General features: G+C 42.5%; 1 protein-coding gene across 5 annotated transcripts in view; it reads left to right on the top strand.

Annotated features, from left to right (window-relative positions):
- The window catches only part of LOC100644518 (homeobox protein homothorax), a 500427-nt gene that overhangs the window by 426368 nt on the left and 49080 nt on the right, over positions 1-24979 (top strand). For 4 of the 5 annotated variants that reach the window (XM_048406104.1, XM_048406103.1, XM_048406102.1 and 1 more), the window contains one exon: positions 3087-3209. The exons of the other annotated variant lie outside the window; for it this stretch is intronic. In XM_048406104.1, coding sequence (XP_048262061.1) covers positions 3087-3209 — 123 coding nt within the window. The remainder of the gene's footprint in view (positions 1-3086; positions 3210-24979) is intronic. 5 annotated transcript variants of the gene reach the window in all.

Below are 24979 nucleotides of genomic sequence, written 5' to 3'. Positions count from 1 at the left end.
TCCACCCCTCGTCGATCCACCACCTCGTTTCAACTCTACGTTCTCTCTAGTCCTCTTTTCTCCTCTATCTGCTGCTCCTTTTTTCTCGCGTCTCGTCCTTCTTCCACCGGCTACTAACCGTTCCCAACCGCTTCTTGTCTCTCCCTCGCGAAATCCCCTCGTCCGCTCCCCCGAGGCTTCTTCTGCACGCCTGCCACGGCATTCTTGCGATCGTGGTAATAATAGACGAGAAGTTTCGCCCGCGATTCCGCCTTCTCTCGTACCTTCCGTCTACCGCCGCTTGCAATTATTCAACCAACGAGCGGAATCCTCCTTATTCACGCATAGATACCCAATCGTCCACCGATCTGTCCTTTGGCGCGGGGGTGGATGTTGAAAGTCGCGCCCAATTGGAAGTTTGTCTATATTGGGTATATTTCTGGGACTATGGCGCTTGGTTCTTAAAACTTTCCGTTTCTGAAGAACATTTAAGAATCGAAAATCAGACGGAAAAAGCATGACGAGATAATTTGTTGATTTTCTAATTTTTATATCGCTCGATAGCTACAAGAACGATTAATGATTTATGATTTAATTTGCGAAACAGAACTTGCTGCGTCATTGTCTTTAATTGCAAAGGAAAATAACTTCTACATCTGAAGACTATTTTAGACAACCTTCTCCTCTATGCATACAAGTTTCCAACTACGATATTTGTAAGAAAGTTAAACGAGTGGCACTGAATAACTCTATAAAAACACGACGCTTTATTACGATCTTCAATATACCGGTATTCCTTTTGCATAGCAAGGATTTTGCAATCATCCGTAATTGATCAGCTCGGTATCGATAAGAGTCACGCGGACGCATTGGCCAATAAATATCTTCGACACGTTTCGCGACCGCGGTACACGCTACGTGTCCCATTTCAGATTATTTATGAGCTGACGTCTTCAGTGGCGACGAGTCTCTCTCTAACCGGGCATAGGAACGTCCAATTGGATTTGTTTCGCGTCGATTCTCCCTCTCGTCTATCCGCTTTCTATCCACGAGAACATGTGCAGAACACAGTGGCAGGTGAAAGGTCCCACCTTCTGTTTCCACCTATGATTCTATCGACGAATTCAAATGCAATGGATCGCGCCACGTCTCGCAGCTGTCCCTCACAAACGATTTAACAGGCTCTTCGTAGGCAAACGAACGTCCAGCTCGTAGAAATATTAATATGCTTCGAAGAAACGCGGAAAGGGTTCGCTCGCTATTTACTACGTGTACACGGTTGAAGATTATCGAGGCGACGAGGACGTTGTGGCCTGCCAGGGCGGTCAGAGTTATAACGCTCGTCGCGGTAATTTAATGCGAGCATCCACCGCTGTAAATTCGAACTGGCAGCGTAGGTGAATCTATGAATCGCAGGAAACGTTTGTCGTTGCTTCGAGATCGTGTATCGCGAGCGCCGGTCACTTTTCGAAGCTGGGGATGGAGTACCTTCAGGTGTTGTCGAGAGGGTGACGCGGATAAATTATGTAGGATTCAGTCGGACATGTTCGATTGGGTATACAAGAAAGGGAATGCTTCTAGAAAATAGATTGGAAGAATGCTAGAGTTTATAAGTATATATTATAAGTATAGCTCGGAGTATCGGTACATTTAAGTTTTCTTAAGCTTGATCGTGGATAAGTGTTTTACGAATGGGTAACATTAGTTTTTAATTGCTACTGTCAGGCTATCTTGACTACTTAACACATTATAAATATAGTCAAAACGTCGATCTCAGGTAACAGATAAGGCTAAGTGGTTGAATAATTTTCATTTATATCTATAACTTATAAATTTAGATTTTGAACACTCAATGTTCACGTCAATGTACGTCCGTCTTATTCTGTTGACAAAAATGAAAGGTAATTGGTCTGGTCTTAATAAATTTGCCTCTGATAAAGCTAATACATGTTCTCTATATTTTCAGGAAAGATATAAAGAAATACTAGAAATAATCACTAAAGACAATCACTAAATTCTTCCAACATATATACTATTAAACTCACATTCTTCCAAAACCTAATCTGAAATTCATAATCTTGGCCTGATATTTTACTGGCAACGTCTCCATAACTTCTGACTGACCTCGGAATAACAAAACTGTTCAATGTCCAGCCATCGTCGTTTTCGAACGTCTCCGGCCTCTTCGTGGAAGACGAACTCCTCGTCCTGGGTTAGATGGAATGTCGAAGATCGCGATAGGCTAGCGTACCTACCGCGCCGTGGAACTTGATACGAGAATTCACCGGACAGGCCAGGCATCTCGCGAATTTGCCGAAGAGTGCGACTCTCGAAACGTTTCCTTTTTCTTTCGTTTTGCTTGCCACTACCTCATCCTACCTTTTATTCCAACTTCGTTCATTTGCTGTGTGTCACTGACTACGAGGACATGCTCTCGCAGGCGCTCGTAAAACTTCTCGAGGCTGCATCAAGAGATCCGTGCACGGATCGACGAGGATATAGTGTCCTTGACCTCTCTTGCGGCTCCTACTCACATGAGAAATTGCTAAATACTGGATTCAGTGAAGAAGAGATTTCATCTTACCACGATGTTCCTCGAGACAGTTGAACGAAATACTACTTAGTCTGTATCCGCGAAGATTGTTCACACCCTTTGCGTCGGTCACGTGATGCGTGTTATCTCTTTCACAGCGTGGCACGCAAGTCTTTCGTACCTTTTCCCCTTCCTCTCCTGTATTCCTTCCTGAAAAAGAGTCTGACGAGAAAGTGTCCCTTGGTTTTCGTAAAAAGGAATCGAGATTTCATCTTGAATCTCTGATACTTTGAATTTCGTGGCTTCTATGTTATCCAGAGTCACGATGAATTTATAATACGGTCTTGTTCGTAATCAGTTTCCAACTAAATTATTATTAATTTTGATTATTTTCTATTTCTGTTACAGGTAAGTACATTGGACTCTTCTGTTACCTATCGTGCGATCTGTCGGTAAGATTTTCCAGTTTCATAAGTTTTAAACATTTGTGACTTCTTTTTTTAAACAACAAAATAAATTAGATCCCTCCTGGGTCTAATGTTAAAGAATTTCGCCGGAAATCATTCCGTTTTAGCTTTTCTACGATTCCGTCCTGTAACTTGGTGGACAGCACGATGACGTTACTGTTTATTCGTGGCATTAATAGGGTGGCGATGAAAACAGGGGTTGCATATGTTGCACGATGTTTCCACACGGGGTGAGTATAAACATGTTTGTGCCAAATAATGTGTCAGAAAGGCTTTCCGTCGGAAGCTATATTTTCTTTGTGTGACGTTTACTGGAACGATTTCGGTGATCTCTTTTCTTCCTTTCTTCATACTATATATAGATACCTATAACATAATTTGTAGACATTGTTTCCCAAGTGAGACAGTAATCTTTCCTTTTCCTTGGTCAATAAAACATAAAAACCTTTCAATAAACCATAATACTTTCCGCGATACATTGATAAAAATACTAATATTATAACTAGCAGAACAAACAAATAAAAAATCCACAACAGTTTGAAAAATTCCAGAAATTCTACGTATCTTTACTCTTATAAAACAGCAATGCACATTTTATCATTGCCTAATAGTTCAACACATTGTTTTTGCTTAACAATTTGGAATCAATCATATTACATTTATGCAACAAATGAAAGATTAGCCAGTCAGACGTCCAATTTATAAACTACAAACGGCCTAAAAGTGAACCATCGAATGTTTCGAAAAGCAATCTCCCTTCGATCAAAACGCCAAACGATTTCTCACACAGTTGCACCGTTCCATCTCGTCGTACCTTATTTCGTTGGAAATTGCGAGTGTCCGCGGTGACGAAAACGCAAACGGGCCATTCCGTGGTATCCGCGCGCTGGAAACGTAATATTCCGCGCGGATTGCTCGCAGCTCGCGCCACTACCGGTCCCGGTGGAATTGTACAATGATCGTTTAATCGGCCGTGCAGCAAACAATCGCGTTCGGCGATCCCAGCAACAACTCCGGCCCGATTCGCAACCGGCGTCCGCTCGTCTTCCGCGCAAACGAGCATCGCGCGCGAAACGCTCCGGCAAGCATTTGATCGGCCGTGCTGCTGGCCGCCGCGTGTTCCGCAATACGCGACCCGTTTCCAACACCCGACTATCGACAGGAAGCGCGAGATCGGCAAATCGCTGTGCCGGCTGAAAACTGTACAGGCTGGACAAAGGGGCGACGATTGATCATGGTTCCCGAATGCCTACACCATATATCGGCGACAGGTTAGCGATGGAGCCACAGAAGGAATTTTTGAAGTGAAAATTGATAGGATTTGGAAGGTTGGCTTTTACGTGCAGGAAGAAAGTTTGCGGGGATCTGATGCGCGAGTAATCGAGTATACTCGATTATGGGAAAAGACAGTAGTAAAATTGTAGAGAAATTATTTATAAAAGTTAAGAGTATGTATTTTTTGTATTTGACACTGCAAGCACAGGAAATCCTGATGATCGTCGTTCATCCTAATACTGTTAAATTATGATCATTCTGTGTTTTGATTCAACATAAAAATGTAGGAATATAGTCTGAATAAATTCTAAATCGTTCCATTCATATTTAATATTTTATTCAACGTAAAAGGTGAATTTTCATTTAACTGATTAACTTTATTAAATTTATTAAATTCATTCTATGGAGAAAGTTTTTATTTTCTTTCAATTTCTTCAGCCTTATATTTCATGCATTTTGTACATGATAATATTGCTACATGTTAGTTATTCTCCTTCCTAATTCATGTCTCACTGTTCAGTTCTTGAAGAAGAATTAGATCGAGCAAAGGTTGCAATATTTTCAAAACTTTCCCATTGTCTATACTTTATGTACTTCTTAATAAATTTTACTGTGACTGCTTAAATTGGCAGTGTCCACTGCTTTTGATGCGACGAGAAAATGCCGAATAGTGTGACGGATTAATAGAATTAACATATCGCGGAAAACGTTCCTCGGATGCGACACCATATTTCTTCAGCGTTGCGCGAGACACCGAGGCAACACAAGATCGTGACCAGCGAATCCGCGTTTCCGGCGATGTGTTCGAGCGGCGAGAGAACAACGAAGGGCACCGACGATGATTCAGAGATATTTATGGGGTGCAGAGTGTTGCCGCACGAGCTAGAAGAGGGCATATCGCGTACGCTCGAGCAGAATTACACGATGTCGGCAATGATATAACGCGCTTCGCGTGTCCCTCTCTCCTCTTCCACCTTTTCTAGCGAATAGGAGATCCAACAAAGTCCAACTACAAGAATTCTCCGCATTTAGGCTTGTTCTAAGCGCATTAAATCATATGTACGTTCAATCATTTCTGGCTTCTAGAACCTTTGCTTAATACCTTCACTCGTGATTTCTCGAAGATTTGTTGAAATATTAGAAGCTTATCATAATTTATATATGTTACCTAATATACGACTGTTCGACTTTAATTCTGAATGCCTGTCTTTGCGAAATATTAACATGCAGAAGGTATATGTAAAATATTAGATATATAGTTATTTGATGACTTTAAATAATAAAATCTTATATTTACAGTTAAAATTACACGTATACCAACTGCGTCAATTATAAAGATACACAAACTTCACAGATGGTAGTATAGTTACATTTTCACCGTAATCTATAATAGTAGCTTGATTTAATATTACAAAATTCTCTTTTCTGGAACGATGCGTACAGAGACGAGCAACTAGAGTTGGAAAAGTTCACCTGTTCACCAGATGGTCGAATAAATCTTCCGAGGCAGGTCAACGTCCTCTCTGGTGCTCGTCATACGGCTCCCTGGAATGCTCTCCGCTACGCTCCAGCGGAGGAACTCCAATAACTTCGGCACCGAATTCCTGTCGACCCACCCACCGCCTCCCGAAACGAGGCTGCTGTCGGTAGATTTGATCTAGGAAATTCGAACAGGGCTGAAATGTGCTGAACCGCTGGATTAAATTAATCCCACTGGCCGGCTGTGATCGACACGCTCGATGTTTGAACGTTCTTCGAGTCCACACATTTGTAGGTTGCGACCGAATCCGGAGACGACAATAGCGAACTAATAGATGACTAATGGCCATCCCTAGCCCGTGGAGAATCGCGTGAACTGCTCCACGTATCCGGTGATTGGGTAGCTTAGAAGCTGGACTAATGCATAGAGATGTTTCATCTCGAAAAAGCGCAAGGATATCCTCATCTGTTGTATTTCTTTCTCTTTTTATCAGAAGTACTCATTTAAGAATTGCGTTAAAGGCTATACTAACTTAACACGTTGGTTGTCGTGGATATCACAGTGACTTGCACTAAATTTATTAAAGAAGCATGGATATTTATGTATTTATAAATAGGATATTTCAAGTGTGTAAAAGTGTATAGAATACATAATATATGCAAACAGATACAATATTCATGGCAAAGTATTTAATATATCATATATTTAGACGAGTGAATAAAGTTTCTTTCCATGTTTTTAAGCGTCTTCATAAAATTGTGGCAGTCTTTAACGAACGATGACATTTAGGTTCATGACATTTTTAATATCAAATAAGCCGTCGATCGTAAAGTCTTCAATATTTCGAATGTTTGAAATAAATGCTTAAATAAGTTTCTTTTTCACGTGTATGTTACAAGGTGCCGCGCTGAAATGACAAACAATATTTCAGTATGATGTGCAAGACATACAAAATTCATCAGCAATGAATACGTTAAATCCAAAGCTGAGGATAATGATAAATACTTGAAACAAATTCTAAAACAGAAATTCTTGAAGCAATGAGGAAAAAAACAGAGTGCAGGGGTCGACGATTAGGAGACGGATCGTAGATCGCTAGACTGGTGCACGCGGGCGCAGGGGTCGACCATTGACTTCCTTTATCGACATTTTGATACAAAATGGCTGCTCGCTGCGGGGAGTCCCCGCGTAATCTCTCCCGATTCAAATTAACACACGCAGCGCTCGCCGGGGGGCCGAGGTTGTGCCACGGGGAACTTGCGCCGCGGAATGGAAGAGATAATATCGCCGTGGATCCCGCGTTTCTTTGTCTTTCTTTTGGCGAGCCCTCGGTCCATCCTCGTTTTTTCTTTCTTTCGTCCTCCTTCACCTCCCCCACGTTAACGATCGCGCAGTAAAGAGACGAATGACAGGCGCCACGCCGGTTTTGACAAATCGCTGGCGACGGGGGACGCCAGTCGGTGGATATTCCGAGAGTGGCCCGCCTCGAAAAAGTACGTCTTGTTCCGCGCGCCCGTGGCCACTGATCTCCCCAGAGAATTTGTCCGTCGTTACGTTCTTTTGTGAATCTTTCTTTTTGTCTCCAACCAGTCATCTAGAAATCGAATTTGCTTAATTTTTTTTGCGGAATATTCGAAATATACATTGGCTCCGAATGATAAAGATTTTTAAAATTAAGTACAGGCTTTAAAATCACGGAGCGTTCAACAATGATTTTCATCTGTTTATCGATCTTGCAGATCTGTTCAGAAGGTTTAGTTTATTATACCTGTTAGTGGTTTAATCATCTTCCTAGCAACAAGATGTATTCGTTTTTATGTAACATTCAGAAACACGTTTTCCGGATCAATCTTTCTTATGAATATAAACTTGTCCAAAGTGAGAAACTTACAGCATCCACATCCAGACAAAAATATTTGTCTCCATTGAAATGGCTATTAACTTTGTTATCGATTTTTGAAAGAAATTTCTAAATTGACAATTTTTTACAATTTTAGAAAATGTAATGAACAAAGTTTATTATCCAACATAATACTATTCAAAGATATCTAACTGGAAAAGAAATTTCCTTTGCAGAAATTATGCAAAATAAGGAAAAGGTAATGAGAAAAACCGAAGACGTATGTACAACTACTGCGTATAGAACACTTGTCGGTGAAATAAAAGGAGAACCGGAAGAGGCACGTGCTCCGACATAAATTCCAGTGTTCGCGGTCGTTTTGATGGTTGCGCGAGACCTAGGGAGGCACGTGGTTGTTTGCGCTCGCGAATCGCGTAAATAAGATCGACGCGGCAAAGATAAATCACGTTTCATAAACTGCACCTGCGATCACACCGTGCAGTCGGTTGTACGCGCGGTTGATAGATCGTTCGCCTGGAAGAACTGTCCGGGAATAAACAGCAGCGTCAGCGTGATTCGGCTGATTTCAGTAAGCGAGTTTCTTCTGGCTGATTCCGATCTGATTCACGCGGTAAAGGATCCCTGGTGAATTGATTGCGACTGCCCGGACACTCCGTAAGTCAGCGCGGATTAATTTTCAATCCTAACCCCGACGCAATTAATTCTTCCTTTCTTCGTTCTCGCTACGATATACTTCTTCTGTCTTCCCATGTTTGAATAATATTTTTCTTATGAATGATACGTTTGAATGTGGAGAAATATTTTCAAGTGGAAGTTTCCTGTTTGATATAGTCTCGTACATTAGGAATGCTTATTATTCGAGAGTTGTGGAAATACAGTTCGCGAAATGTGGTTTTTGAAATGTGTCTATTAGATCGGGTTTTATTGTAATTAATTGTTTGATTAATGATAATGAAACGAAGAAACGCTCCGAGTTTAAAAAATAATTATTTCTTTGCCATCAGAATTATATACGATGCTATATATTTCTAATTTTTTTTTATAGAAAATGAATATTAATCATTGCCTTACGTATGATAACATTTATGATGTGTTTTTTTTCAGTATTGTATTAGATATTATACAAAGCTTGTATTAAAGATGTCAACGATACTTTAAAAGATATATAATGCAATTAAAAAAGCAAGCCTTTAGCTGTATATTTTATAAAATGTCACTTAAATACCCAAAAATGTACCATTGTATATCTATACAATTTTTATAAACAATTAACTATTGATACCTAATTTTCATTTTACTGTTGAAAGAACATCGTACTTTTTCTTGGATATTGATAAAACGCGGATTCGATTACGCTTAATAAGGGAGTATTGCTGCGAATTATCAACTAAAGAGCAATCGGTCAGGTCAAACCGATCGGACGATATCGCGTACCTTGACTTAACGCTCAAGATGGAGGAGGTTTAATAGATCGAGTGTTTGTGTAATTTAGCACTTTATTTGCACTTATTGTATAAAAGTAAAGTTTAATGTTATGAACACAGCGGTTGTAAGATCTTGTTGAGACTGAAGTATTTCCTGACCTCGGAGTCACCAGCTCGGGGAAGATAGGTAATTCGGAATTTCCCAAAGAAGGGATAGGTGTTGACCGAGCCATAAATGGACGGCCACTCAAAATCCCGAACAAGTGTCTTTTTCTAACGATAAGACAAAATGACAGAGATTTAATTACGGAGAATATCTAGTAAATCTATTCGTTTTAGAAACCCCTGTTTATATCCATTTTTATCGAGTTTCTAGTTATCGAAGAAATAAAAAATAGTAAAATATTCAAGGACCATGGTGTAACATCGTATGCACATGTGCGCGTATTTGCCATAAGTTACCGAGAATTAAGCGTAACGCGACGCCGGTTGGTTCGTTTTCGAAAACAGGGTAGGGCAGGGGCAGATAACGGAAGAGATTTTCTCCAACAATGGAATAGAACTGTTTTACATCTAGTCGCCAGATAACGATTCCCTGATATCTGTTTAATTATCTAAATTGTATTGCCCCTTATTCAAGGCTAGAAAGCACGCGACTGGTTACCGCGACGCTCGCTTTATTTCAACCGATAGAAACGACACGTCATTCCGTCGTTTTCATTACTTTTTTTAATTTCCCTCTTGCTTCTAACTCATTCACCTCCTGCGGTGTATCCAGCTAATGATCACAAGGAATAAAGAACTTACACTCTTATGTTAAATTAAAATCAACGGAATCTTCTCCTACGTATCGCCATTTCTTTGACATTTTCCGTGTGATCTATCGCGACCCGGGGGCGCACGAATTCCTTCGATTTTTCCGTGTCGCCGACGTCGAGCTCGTAGCAGAAAATCGGATCTGCTTGCGACGGGGTGAGAGAGCGTCGGTGGAGGGTGCGGTATCGAAACGGAGATTCCACCTCCGGGCCGGTTATAGGACGGCCGGATTTGTAATAAGAATGTCGGCGTATAAAACTGTCAATAAGCGCGCTGACCCCAAACGTAATTTCAGAGCGCCTCCCGGTTGCAACTCGGGGGCGGTAGTGGCGGTGGCGGCGGCTGACCGGGGACGAGAGGATAGATCGAGACTGAGGCGGGAAATAGAGAGCGCTGGAGAAAGGTGGCTGGACCGCTGGTAGAGGAATCGAGAAAAGCGAGAAAAAGATATGGGGTGAAAAAAGAAATATCGAAAGAAAGAAGAAATAAAAGGCGGCGGCGTTCAGGGCGAAAGGGTGGAACGAATCGTCGGAGAAGAGGAAACGAATCGAACAAATCGAAAGAACGGAAGCGGAGGATAACTGGAATTGTACGGGGAAGGGAATGGAGAGGAAGAAAACGAGAGAAAGGGGGAAAAAGGAAGAGAAAGAGGAGAAGCAAAAAAAGGGATAGGAACGGAAAGAGAGAAGAAGGAGAAGAATCCGAGAGTAAGAGAGCGGAGTGATGCGCGAGAGCGCCTCTGCCGGGGTTATATGGAAATGTTGGTCAAATATATCATTCCGGCTTGACAGTGCAATTCTCTTATCTGCCTCGCGCCGCCTGCCGCTCTACCCCAAACCATCCGAGCTCCAGGGGCGGATGGAGCTGCTGGTGGAGGCGAAGCCAGGCTACCGGGAATAGGGATGCTGGGATCGGGGGTTTGAAGCGGCCGATAGAGGATCTGCAAACACGCTGCCCTCCTCTCTCTCTTCTGTTCGTTCTCACTCACCCTCTTACCCTCTTCTGCTGGCATCCTCCACCATCCCTCGTTCCGTCCGTTCAACCTACGCTATCCACGAATCTTCCCCACCCCTTCACGACCACCATTCTACTTCTCTCGTCCTCCGTCACCGTTCGTTCTGCTCCTACGGACGATTCAACGACATGACGGACTGCCGAGCGAAACGAAAGTAGAATGTGGAATTTCGTAAACAAACGAAACACGTACCTTTATTGGAAGAGCTGATACGAACGGCTTTCTCTTGGGAACGTCCATGGTTAAAGTTTCTCGTATTGTTAAATTTGATTTTTATTGGGTTTGCCGAAGCTAGTTTAGAATGTTATTTTACGAAATGTTATATATTAGTGTGATACTTTGTTATAACACGCAGTACTTGTTCTCGTAGTCGAATGGACGTTGCTGATATACGCATAGCGCGGAATTACGAGGACGCCGCGTGTTTCAGGGAATTAATCCTCATTATTCGGAGACAGCCTCCGGCGAGAAATTAAACCAGTGCTAATTTTGAGACAAAGCCATGACGATTTGTCTTTTTTCTTCTGGGGGATTGCAAATACCGTTACACGCTGATATCACGTTTTAAACGGTTTCATTTCCACTGTATGTTGCACGCTTTGTCTCGAACACGTAATTTTAAATCTGAATTATATGAAAATTAATGTTAGCCTCTTGACTTTATTTTAGAACGAATCTTCTATGCTACCAGTAGCTCGAATATAGGATGATTTGTTATAATTATTGCTCCTTATTACTATGAATACAAAAATGGCAGAGGAATCATGTTGATATTTGTAAATTTGTTTCTAAAATGTATTTTCAAAAAACGCTTAATAATATCGAAATCAACGCATTGGACGCTCTATCGCAATAATTTCATTTCCACCAATAATGACCAGCCCATTGCTCATGCACGTGAAATAACACACACGCGAACACGTAAAATCAATTTAATCCATGTATTTCCATCAGGTTTTTCGTCGATCCCTCATGCTATGTTCTCGTCCTCCTCGATCCAAATTCCGCTCTGGAAAGTGGCCGCGCGAGACTTATACATAAACATGGTTGCACGCGCGCGTTTCAGTCTGATGTATTACCGGCACTACGTCTCCTCGCGAGTAAACACGAAAAATCGGTCGACGCCGATAAGGAGCAGGGCTGAATTTCAGCGCTGCCTTTTTCGCATTTTCACGGCCCAAGGGGAAAGGGAGCCAGGGCTAAAAGCCTGGGGCTCGTTTCGGGGCCGTGGAAATGTATGCACGTGGCCGTGTTTGCCGGGCTGGAACGTGACATGATCGATCACCAGCTCGTGAAAATTAGGCCCGAAACGTCGCAGAGTTCGGGGATTCGGGTTAGCTAGGCAGCGTTTCTCCACGAGAAAGCGTACAGTCCGATCGAGCAGATCTCATTGACAAATAACGCGACAGTAGGGAATGCGTCCCGTCGAGACAGTGCACAGTTTGCTGGAAAGCTGACGCTGCTTGATTTGTTTTCGACTTTCATTTTACGTTCATTTTACTTGCAGATTTATAAAATAAGAATATTGTTAGTGGACTCTCGAATAAGTTATTTTATTTGAAATTTTAGTCCATGCAATACATGCGTTCTTATTAAGACCTTGAATATTATGTCAAAAAAATTCAAAAGTCTCTTGCTCCACTGTCAGATTTTATTTTTTGCCTACAGTTAAATGACCAATAAATTCATATCAGAAATGTTCCTGGAATCTAACGTTTATAATTATCGAAATTGTACTTTTAATTTAAACATATGTTGTTATGATCGTATTTGACTATAAAAAGAAATTATAATGCACATGTAAAAAATACATATTATATATTAATTGGCACCAAATATATCAAAATATCTAATCTCTTTATAAATGCAAAACAATATTCACAAATTCGAGTTAGCAGTGATACATGCCACAAGAATAACACAAGATCAATATAATCTATCCCATATCATAGCAAGGGGACAAATAGCATTCCTCCACGAATAGCTTCGATCAAGACTAAGAAAAACAGAAAAGGAAAATTACATAACGCAGCGCGTCGAAGTGCCTAAAGCGACAAGGAGCGACGCGTACAAATCTCGCGAGCGTGCCTATGGATACGCGCAGTGCGTCACTTTCGATTTCCCGCGTAATTACCTCGCGAGCATAGTTCCGCGACAGTCTTGTTATCTCGGCCGTGATAGATAGCGCAAATAAACATCTCACGGTTGAACCAGAAGTCGCTGGCGTGCACCTAAGATGGCTAACGGCAGCCTGGCTAAGAATAGAAACGCCTATTATTGCGCGGCTGACGGGGTGAGGAGAAGAGAGAGAGGGGAGGGATGATGGGGTGCGGCGAGAAAAGAGCTTTTGTCGCGGTTGCAACTTTGCCTTGACGTTCCACAAAAGTTCGTCGTTTAAGTTGCAGGGAAGGAGAAACGCTTTTACCGTGCCGCTGCTGAGAGACTGTTCCTATTTTCCAGTCGGTGAGACAGAATGAAGAGAGGAGAAAAGAAACAGAAACAGAAGAAACGAATAAAAGATACGAAATAGAGAAAGAGTTGGAGACGCGGAAGTACGGAGAAGAGGACGATCAGTTCTCCCCTTATCGGTTCATTCGTATCTGCGCTTGTAGTCCGTTCTATAATTGCCTCTTTTAACTAAGATTACGGGATTTAACTTTCGGATGGATGCGTGGAGCCCGTTCCGTGTGGCAAGTGGACGGGAGGAAAGATAGAGTCTGGATTTTTAAATTGGTTCTTATAACTTTGAATACGGGGGGCAGGGCTCGCGCGGAATCAAATCACCGCCGTCTTAAAAGTTTTGCGTTATCTCGATCCCCTGCCGAGTGTTTCTTCCAACTCCGGTGACCCTTTTTATCGCTCCTTTATAGCTGCGGTGGGGACCCTGCTTTCCCGCTAGATCGTTTAATTGTTTTTGCTGACTTGTATCGTAGTTGAGAATCCTACGCTTTGTATTCGGATACATATATCATTACATTGCCATATTTGAAGCGTGTCAAACGTATTCATACAACATAGTCTTCGTATGACTACCAAAGGAGATTTATTTCTAGAAAATTCTAGACATATCTCTTTTCAATTGCATACGAGTGAAAATTGAATATTTAGGTATAAAATTAGTTCCAAAATTAGTTCCAAAATTTTATTCAGGTAGCGATAGGATAGTTAAAGGATTCTATACTTACGTAAATTTAGTAAATATTACTTATAAGTAATACTTACTAAATATACCGTAAGGTACTGGGGTGATTGCTCTCGGGGCTCGACGAATAATCATCCAAAGTGATTTCCATCAGCCGACACGATTTAGATCGACGAGCTCTGTGAAAGAAACCTGTTCGTCCGATCCTGCGAATGGTTCGTCCATTCCCAAGGATCGGCCAGTGTCGTCACCAGACTGACAGATCGCTGACGCTCACGAAAGGGTTTCGTGACAGCCGCGTTATCGTGATTCGATTCCACGAAATCACGTTGATCCACGTTCTCACCCAGTCTGTTTCGAGAATCCTTCCAGGCTGTCCCCTTGTCCGCTATCTTGCTACAGGATGAATTGCCTTCCTACCAATTTCCTGCGCCGGTTCAAAGCCGATCGCTTTCGGCCTGCAATTAGAGGGATGCGCTCCTTGTGCATGGTAATTCGAAACTGATTCAAGAGAGAGAGAGAGGGGGGGAGGGAGAGAACAAGAGAATAGGAAGAGGACAAAAGATGAGAAGTTTGCTGGCCGAAGAGTAAAGAAAAGGAAAAAAGAACGAGAGCATGAGACGTGCAGCGAACGAAGCGCCATCCTTTCACGGTCGAAGGTATATATCGGACCATTATTTTCTGCAGTATTTTAACGTAAAACCCTCCGGATTCCTGGAGCCATCGTATCGATTCCTGTAGTAGGAATCGACCGGCGCGGGGGTGCACGGGGGTGTGGCAGGAGACGTAGGGGAGGCAGCTTCGCACGAAGCTTTTCCTGCGATGCAATCTTTGAAAGGAGAGCCGCGTCATTACGTCGTGGCGGTAGTTCACGGGCCATTGCCCCACCTCCCCTTTCGACGTACCCTTACCACTACCCCTCTTCCCCGACCAGGCTTTTCCTTTTCTTCTTTTCGCTGATCGCGAGCCCTCGTTCCTTCACCATTCCACGGGAGCAAGGAGAAAGCCCGTGCTTACCCTGGTTTTTCCCGATTCTGTACGGCCCAATGACACATGACTCGATATGCGACAACCCCATGCGTCAGCCGAAGCCCCGTGACGTTGTTTAAGTCATCCTTCTTTTTTTTCCTGAAGCGAACATTTAACCGAATCGTTTGAAGTACGAGAAGATTCTAAAGATATTTATTGGAATGATTCTATAAAAATCGTGTGGTGAATTATTAACTATCCCATTTGTATTATATTGTATTATATTTTATATATATAGTACAAATTGATACTATACATGGTTAGACTGATGATTAAAAAATGTATTTGGCTAATTCCTAAGATCACCTTATAAAATCGATAACCTTAAGTGACCACACGTTTTATTAGTTATTAAGGTTGAACTTTGAGCGACCAGTCAGCTCACTGATAATACCGAATACTTACAAGATGACTGCTCTTGGCAATGATCTACCTCTATATAACAAAGTGCTCAGTCTTCATCCGATCTGTAGATGTATTTCGTTTCAATCAATAATAAAAATGTATACATGTGCCTTGTTTTCAAAATTATGTCTTATTTGAGGTAATTCTACGATATTATAAACTAATTAGACCTGCATCTTCAGCGTCCATCATTTCGTCCATGAAGAGTATTGAATCTCTAGGAGGCGTGTTTACAATAAAGTCACTCACCGTTCGGCCGCGGCTTTATCTTGATAATGAAGCCACAAAGCAGAGTGTCTATTTACCCGCGGACCTTCCTCCTCTGGCTCTCTTTCTGGTTACTCTACGCGTCTCGGTGTGCACGCTCCTCCGGTTTCTGGGTGGTGCGTCTCCGGGATATCCGTGCTAACAAGGTCCACTTGGGTGGCGCGGCCACGGCTTACCTGGTCGTTTGCTTCGGGTAATATTACCGCGAGACGTTTCGCAAGCGGACGGAGAGATGTTTAGTCGCGGTGGGTGGAACGGGTCGAATGTATACACAGGCGATCATTCGCTCGCTTGGCCGCGTGCACAAAGTTGCGCCACAGCTTTCAGGTTCGCGAGAGAGTTTCCAAGCTCGTGGCCGGCCTCGGCATACCGCGACAAAGATATTGCCAGTATTAGTAGGTATGCGATGATGGTTTAAGCTTCACCGTTCACGGTCGTGATTCTCCCTTTCATTTTTTCTCTTCTTTCTCTGTTGCCGCGCGTATAGGAACATTCGAAGCCGAGTAACGAGCGCATGCAAATCGCTGCACGACCCTATCAGTTATTTTTAATGCCGGCTTGATGCTCCGCCGCCACCAGCGGATTTATCCGTCTCCGTAGCCGACCTGCCGCTCGCTCGAATCGCGCCGCGCCGAACTTTATGGAATAACGTTAACGATTCCTATTGAAAAGGGTCCGCGCCGATTTATGGAACGCTCGTCCCGCCGCGTCATTGTTGTTCCAACGTTGCGATCCTCCGAGTCCGCGGTTTCAGGGAAATGATCTATGGAAATGCAAGCCACGGTGTCGTCACCGTTAGGATTATTCTGCCCTAGTCGTGTTCCACGGTTTATCGCCGTCCAAGGCGGATTTTGTTATGGTAGAAAAAGTTTGGTAAAAAATTACAGATTTTGCTGCATAAGATTTATCAATAGTCGTGATAGAACAATTACAGAGATTAGTTTAAGGAGATACGTTAATTTTAGACATCATTTATCCTATTTGTCAAGTTTTTATATTCAGATAAATTTCAGAAAAAACAATATACCACGCATAGCTTTTTTACTTGTCTGAAAATTCCATTTCTTTGTAATTTATTTCCTCATTGTGGCGATCGTAGTTTATAATTACACCAATTCGATATCAAAACGTGCATCGAGCTAGGAAAAGAAAAACATGAACAACGGTCGAAGGTGATTCTGGTTATGCAGAATTATTACTTAGCGAAGAAATTTGTCCAGATAGATAACTATTAAAAAAAGATCATCCTATTTCAAGTGCAATATATATAATTGCTTATTTATTCAACAAAATGAAATTCGATGTGAATCCCAGATAGCCAATTAAAAATTTCTCACTTGCACTCCAGATACGCAACCCCGTTTATTATTGCTTGTATTCGGAACCAGATTACACGGTTAGTGAGGGTTATGTGGACGGGAATCAAGGTCAGAGTCGTAAAAGCGAACGACACATCGCGGAGAGGGAGGAGTAAAGGCAGTGGCCGATCGATGCGATCGTCTGGGAAGACGCCGGTTCCGCCGAATTCTCGTTCTCTTTCTACTCTTTCCCCACGAAGTTTCAGCGCTCGCAGGCCATAAACGCAGTAGTGGGCCCTGGGTGCAAGCTCCGGGGTTTATTATCAGGCCGGGCTCCCAATTAAGCGGCAGCAGCTGTGAAAATTAATGGAGCACAGCTTTTAAGATGTAATTGGGCACATTCATAACTCAGGGGTGGAAGGAGACTGGGAGAGAAAAATCGTGGCCAACGGGGAGGGGGCAGGCCAATCTACCCTTGCGCAAGAATACACTGTTGTAATTGATACAGCTATATACGCGTCGCCTTTTTTTCATAGAGTGAAACTCGCCAGTGAGTTACAGCGAAACATTTCCAACCAACAGCACTCGTTTGTTCCAACGACGAAAGAACTCGATGAATAAATAGGAATGAGTGTAGTAGTTAGTAGTAGAGATACGTTGATCGTGGGTTTTCATTAACTGGATTAGACTGGTCGTGTTGTGCATTTGGTTTTTGATTATTGATATTCACTGCCGATCGTATGTATTAGAACGCTTATTCGTTACATTTATTACAGAACTAACAGTTGTATTTTAATTGGTATTTTAATTGGTATTTTATAGCATAAGACACATACAGTGGACGTGTAATAACAAATTTATAACAAAATAATTAGAAAATAAAAACAGCAGGTCATTTCGACACTTGTTACATTACAATTCTAACAAATTTTATTTTAGTTAATATCATATGTTATAAGGCACGTACGATGTAAATGAAATAACAGATCCATGATATTTAGTGAAACAACCAGAAACTAAAAGCAGTGAAAAGCATTCGATCACGTTAAATATTAGTAGGTATCTTAATATATATGACCATGTATATAAAAATGCATCCGCAAGTTTCAACGATAAAAGTACAAAGTTATAAAGAAAAAAATATTAAAATTAATCACTCAACATACCATATTCTATATAAGAAAATATATCAAAATTTTCACATCTCTGTCTCAAAAAGAGGACGAACTAGAAAAACAAAATATTGTTTCAATCGTCGAGAACGTAACCTTTATAGGAAGAACAGTATGCCAAGAAGACGAGACTGAGAAGATCGGAAAAGAGTGGATTCAAGAGTGGTCGTTGCTTCCGCGAGATGGTGATAGCGACGATGTAATAATACCGAATGACGCGGCATTGTACCATATCTGTCTCTCTTTCTCTCTCTCTCGTAGGATACGGTTCGAAGGGGTGGTGGAAACTTCGTCGGGGTTGGACGCCCCTTCAGACGCTCGTAAACATTTCGTAAATTTGCTCCACAGGTGTGCCATCGCGGCAACTAAGCCATCCACGCCCGACCGAATTCGCCTATTTACTTGCGCGACGTACACCCTGCGCTACACAACCACCCCTTTCTGGAACTCGTTATCCCTTCCGGTCTGTTGATCTTTGTTCCGTAATTGCGACGTCTGGAGTTTTTCTTTTCCCTCGGCTCGCTATCGTCCGTCCGGGACACTTTGCTTCCGGCTTGGAAAATTGCGATTGCGTCTCGCGACGTTGTTTCTTCTCGTTCTCTTTCCAGTTTCCCTCGATTCGCGTTCGAAATAGCGTTTCCAGTGCGATCGTTTTTGAAAGGCAACGACTCTGCTTCGAGTATTCGATGGAAGAAATTGAATGGAGATTTCCTGCATCCCTTTACGTTCTTGGCATCGAATTGTCTTCTTTGGTCGTCTCGATTAAGCAAAGTGCTCTTAACGTATCTTTCTCGTTCTCTGACATCTCGTTTTTACCGATCTGCGCAAAATTGTATTCCACATAGGAGAAGAATCTTTTCCTAAGAACTCTTTCAGCTATTTCACTTTCAGCCAAGATCTCTTTCTTGAAACCGAGCCAATTATCAGCAGCCTTGCCTTTCTTCAAATACCGCAGAGCTTTGTCGAGTTTTTGCTTCAGGAGAACGTTACGTATTCCCATATATTTGGTTATAGGTGGTCCGTGACGGTGGTGCATCTATCGGTTGAGGCCGAAAGTGGTCGTAGGAGGAGTATGCAGAATGGTGGAGGCGGCAGAAGAGGTGGAAAAGGACGCTGTGGAGGGCACCGTTCCGGAAACTGCGCGCGGATGTTTGCTACGTACACGTCGTGCGAGCAATGGCGGCGTAACCCGCTCCACGCAGAGTGATGGAGGAGCTTCGTGCTCGGGATACCGGTTTCCGGTTCGGTTCTTCGCCGATAATCTCGATCCTGCCCCGCCGCACCTGCGTCTCTCTCTATATATATTCTCGACGAGCGAACCATGTAAAAATAGCGCGAGCCTCCGGGAAGAAATATGTAAAACACGAAAGCCAGACACACGCGGCACGTACGCCGCTGCATTTCTTGTTTCCTGTTTCCCTCTTTTGGCCGAGCTTGCTCACCCCGGCTCTCCCGCTCTCAAATGAGATGGCCAGAAAAATTATGATTTCAAGGCTGCCGCGGTGGGACCGTAACTGAAATTTGATTTGGGAAAATGTTTCGTGGGGTAAATTCTGGAGAGTATAGGTACGAATATCGTATCGTGGAAACGTTGAAAGAAATAGTCATCGTTTCTCGATACTCGCATAAATTTCCTAAGCGAATTACAATAGAATCGCTATCGACTTATCGGATTAGTCTCTCGAATATTTTCGTTGCTACTTCAGTTTGGTTTGTTTTTACAAGAATGTATCGATTCTTGTCTTTCACTTTTCTTACTCAACCTCACGAATTTCTACGTTGCTATTTGAACTATTATATCGATATTTTTTCTTTACACAAATCAATTTGTTGAAATATTCTTAACTGTACCATAATTCTTGAATCTTTATAAATCAATCTTATTTCAACGAATAGAAAGACAAGTCACAAGCGTGTGTGTTAAATGATCAAAATGACCAAAGAAACGCAACGAAAGATTGGAAACGTACCAAATTCTAAATTCTACATTCTATTACTTGCACTGTGTCTTGTAATGAACAACAACCGAACCCGGAGCCATCGTGACACAAATTCCTACGAAGGAAACCTCCAGCCCCGGACGTATTAAGAACCGGGGTATAAAGCAATTTTCTATCCATTGTTCCCCTTCGTCGACCATTATTCGAGGACGCGACGCCCGACACCTATCCCACACACGAGCGGAGACGTGTAACGACGTGGCAGCGAAAGGGTTGAACTCCGGGCAACCCTTTTTGCTCTCAGTTGCTCGGAACAACCGAGAAGAAAAGAGACAGAGCGAACGGAGAGTCACGGCCAGGGGGATAATTCTCATTTGTGTGTAATCGCGCTCGCAAAACTCCATCACACTTTCCTAATAGAGGCCACGAGGGAATACGCGGGTCGAATGACTCCTCGGACGCAGCCTTTATGCTTCGACGTTACGTTTCTGTCAGCCTGCTGTGTACGTGCATGGATGAGCCTGCATCCGGGGAAGCGTAATGGGGAACACGCATTGATAATAGAGATGACAACCGAGATGCTCGTCCAGGGACTGTAGGTCCGATTGTTTAAGTGGCGAAAACAGTTTGGGAATTACTCGTGATTTTTTGACACGGCAAGTTATGGAAGATTTTAATCAGACACTAAAATTAGAGATCAACCTTGCTGTATTCTTTCTTAAGCGTATTCTTTTTTATTGTTAAAATATTTCTTTGCTTCTTCAGAGATAAATTTTTCCTTTGAAACATATATTGGAACATACATTTTCCGATGCTTTTGTAAAATTAAGTAATGCGCCACATTTCATAGAGAACAAGTTTAATCAATTGCTGCCAATAAACTGGAGAAAACCATGTACGTTGAATAACTAAGTGGCAAAAATAGTTCTTTACCTCTTACAAAAGTTATATGGATTTACGGCAGAGTCTTTTGACCATTTTCAAAATATATACTTAAAAACTTGTTCCTTTTCTTGCATTATATATTTTTTCATCTACTCTCCATTTTGATTTCCGTGGTAGTCCAACTTCTATGTGTACTTCAATGCAATCTTTTTCTCTACCAAATATCAAACGTTCTATACCACAGATATTTTTCTTCTCGATCAAAATTCCGACTATCTCGACCACATTTGTAGAAAAGAGTATATTAGATTTATGTTCAACCGATGTAAATACAGGCCTCCGCAATTCTTCCTGCGCGTTCACCTAATCCCTTTACGATGTTGCTGCGATCGAAGAGGGGCGAGAAGGAGCTGGTCATCGACGGTTTCGTTCCAATCGCCTCCGTCGAATCTCAAAGGCTTTGGCCCGCATATTGGCTCACTCGTAACTTCCGTGGAAGCTTTTGTTGTCCCACAGACACCCATCTCGTGCACCGAGCATGTGGGATAGCGTTCTACACGTTCAGAAGGAAGCGAGGGTGTACCAGGAGGTGACTCTACTCTCACGCGTTATTTAGCGACAATGTGTCGCGCATAGAAACTGCCCTCAAGTAGCCAATAAACGGCGTTACGCGGCTGCCCTTTCCATTCACGGCCTTTGGGGCCAATTTCGTCAGATTTCAGGAAATTGTTGTTGCGTCCAGGAACGGCGCCTGGTGTCGCGTGCTGAATCGACAAACGCGGATCGCGTCGAGAGTCACGAACGCGTCCCGATCGCTGACGTACGGCCTCTTCGCTATCTAAATTACTCCCAGGTCCCATTTCTCTCTCTTTGGAATTTTGTCTGAGGCCGTAAATTTCGTCTGATTCGAAGTGATAGAATCGAGGTCAGTTTTGGAGAATTATCATTGTTTTATGACGTTTAGATTCAATGACAGTGAATTGTAATATCTTGAATCTTCGATCGTAATGAACGATGGGTTTTATCACTGAATTTGTTTATTCGATAAAATGAGTTTGCTTTCTGATATGATAGCTTACGGTTTTCGATTCCTGATTTCACGTTTTTCGCTCTGGTTCTGTTTAACTAACTATAACTCGTGCTGACGTTCTTCCTAATTATTTATTCTTACATTCCTATGTATATTTTCTCTTTATCTATTATACGTCGTATTATACAAAGATTAGTTCATCCATATACCATCTATTCATCGTTCGCTGCATAAAACACTATCACTCCAAGGATAGTCCCTTATCACCGTTGAAATTCTCATCTTCCGCAACACCATCCATAAACAATCGAGACGTTTCCCAGCATTTCCCTGGTTACGGCAAGAACAACGCCGTCAGTGGCAATAAATTGGTGAATCAAAGCGTCGCGTCGCGGTAAAAGCGATCGCAGTATTTCCCAAGGAGGGCCATGCATCAGCGGGCCGGGGCGAATTATCAAAACAGGAAGCGATCGATCTCCGTGGCAGGAAGATGTATAACGAGGATCGAGCAGCGTGCAGAATCACCTGGCCACGAAGAGAAGAAGACAGAGGGAGAGCAAGAGAACAGCACGTCGAAGCTGTGAGGCGAAACCAAAAACGAAGCCGTGCACACCCCCCAAGGACCGGTTCCCCTATTAACTCCCTACGTGCCGCGACGGCTAAATGTTCCCCTTTACGCGGAGATAATGAAAATTACAAATAGCCCCGCACCGTACGTGCGTGCACGGACGTATACGTCCGGCGTCCATACTGGAATTTCCACGTCGAAAGTTTCCCTAATGTCAGGAGTGTGTGGACCGAATGGCGGAGCACGCCGCGCCCTGGACTTATAGGAAATTGTCGGCTGTTATATTTGCTAGCGGCTGGGGCCGAGGATTGGGGCGGCAGGAAGCAAGTCATCGCGTGGAATACATTCGAAGTGCCGATAAGTAGATTGGCTACCGACCGAACCGCGCTCCCCGGTCTGATTCCAACCAATTGCCACTGACCGGCTATACTATGCTTCGCTCTCGTCGTCGTCATTTCGTTGTTATCTGGAGACAAATGTCTGGCATCTAGGTTTCTCGGAGGATGGAGTGATTCGGTGGTGAGAAGGGTTGGAATTTAATGCGATAGGTAAACATCTTCAGGTTTTCCCACAACACGTATTTCCATTCCACGTTTCATATTTCACATTTTTATATTTTTCAGCCTGTAATATATTTTCAGATATGTTCTTTCCTATGTACTATGCCCAATATTTATTAAATAGTATCATATTTAATAAATCGCGTATCCTTCTCTGTGTTCGATATCCTACACTCTATTTGTTTTTTTCTACATTTCAAATCAAACTACCAATTTTCTTAAACCCATTTCCCATAACCCCTATACCCAAAAGCGCCATATATTCCAAATGAACTAGAAGAAATATATTCTCAAGCGAGAAGGATATATTTATGCGTAACGTTGACACGTAAAGTGTAGCCCACCAATTGCCTACAAGAAATCACCACTTCCCGTAAAGGAAATTAGCTATCCCATAAAACGACCATTTCTTGTGAATTTTGTTAGAATAACGAGTCGCTTCGATCTTTCGACTATTGCTTTGAATGAGTACCGTAATTCTATTGTATTATGAAATCTTAACAATGAATTGGAGATACAAATACGAACTTCTCAATTGCAGAGAACGCGAAACATAATAAAAGTGGTAGTTTCAGGATTTATAACTTCTTTCTCCAAGTGTAATGAAAACAACCGTCAGTCTGACACCTTCAACGTGGCGGGAGGGATGAAGAGCAACGCGTGGCAGGGGGTGGCAGTAGCAATAACGCGCTCGCGCGCGCGTTGCTGAAATTAGTTTTCCAGATAATCATCTCACGGCATTGTGTGTTGCGTCTCGTAGTTTCCTGGACGAGAGAGCAAATGGATGGAAAGAGTGGAGAGGGTGAAAACGCTTCGAGGACGAGGTATAAGCTTCGCAAACGCGGCCAGTAAGCGCGATTTAAAATACAAATGCAGATTAATGATTAGTTATGAACGCGTATTTGATAATCAATTTTTTCACACTATTCGGTGCTTTTTTATATACTTGACCTTTGATAAACTTTTAAATCAACACTCCATAGTCTCGTCCAATTTCTTATCTTATAGCTTGCCTTCGTAATTGTTATACTACAAAGAATAGAAACTATTGTAGAAATGTTAGACTGCAGACAAGTTTCTAGTCATTGAATGTAAAGTAAGCTAGTGAAACAGAAGTCGAAGAATAGCTCGCCATTCTTGTCAAACTCTCTTTCTTTCTCTCTTTTCGGCTCCCAAATTACTCTTTGAATCATTCAACGATTCGCAGAAAACTTGTGAATCGTACAATTATTCTTAAAGATCTGGTACAAAATAAATTCTTGTCACGTACAACCAAATTACCACTTACACTCTCCGAATCGTCCCTCAATCGCTATTTATAGTATGGCATAAGGATTCCCTCAGTTCTTTCTCACACTGTTGTATCTTTCCCGAACCTTCTGGGAGTTTCGGTAAATTATCAAATAAACTGTCAAGAATTCTGATAAAAATCGTTTTCAAAAATACTCAAAAGCAGTAAGACAATCAATTTCAAGACAAAAAACGCGATATCGTAACGTCCGCGCGAGAGAGAGAGATAGAGAAAGAGAGACACGATTTCAATTGTTCCACGTCACGAATATAAAACAACCCTAACACAAAGCAAGGGGAGTGGAACGCATCATTCTCGCGAGAATCGACTAATCGACGATCCGCTGGCCGTCGATGCCGCGTTCTCCTGCGAAAGCGCGGATAAAGGACAGGAAGCATGACGTTCGCCGTGCATCGACCCCCTCCGTTCGCTCGCCCGCACCCCTTCGAGCATTTCGTGGCGTTCCCGGTGATTAATGTTGCCGAACAAATTGTCTAGAAAAACATGTCGTAGCCGGGGCATTTCCCGCGCGTGCACTGCAC

Source organism: Bombus terrestris, chromosome 5, assembly GCF_910591885.1.
Source record: "Bombus terrestris chromosome 5, iyBomTerr1.2, whole genome shotgun sequence".
Classification (NCBI taxonomy): Eukaryota; Metazoa; Arthropoda; class Insecta; order Hymenoptera; family Apidae; genus Bombus; species Bombus terrestris.
Note: the sequence above shows the minus strand (reverse complement) of the source record. Positions and strands in the feature narration are given on the sequence as shown.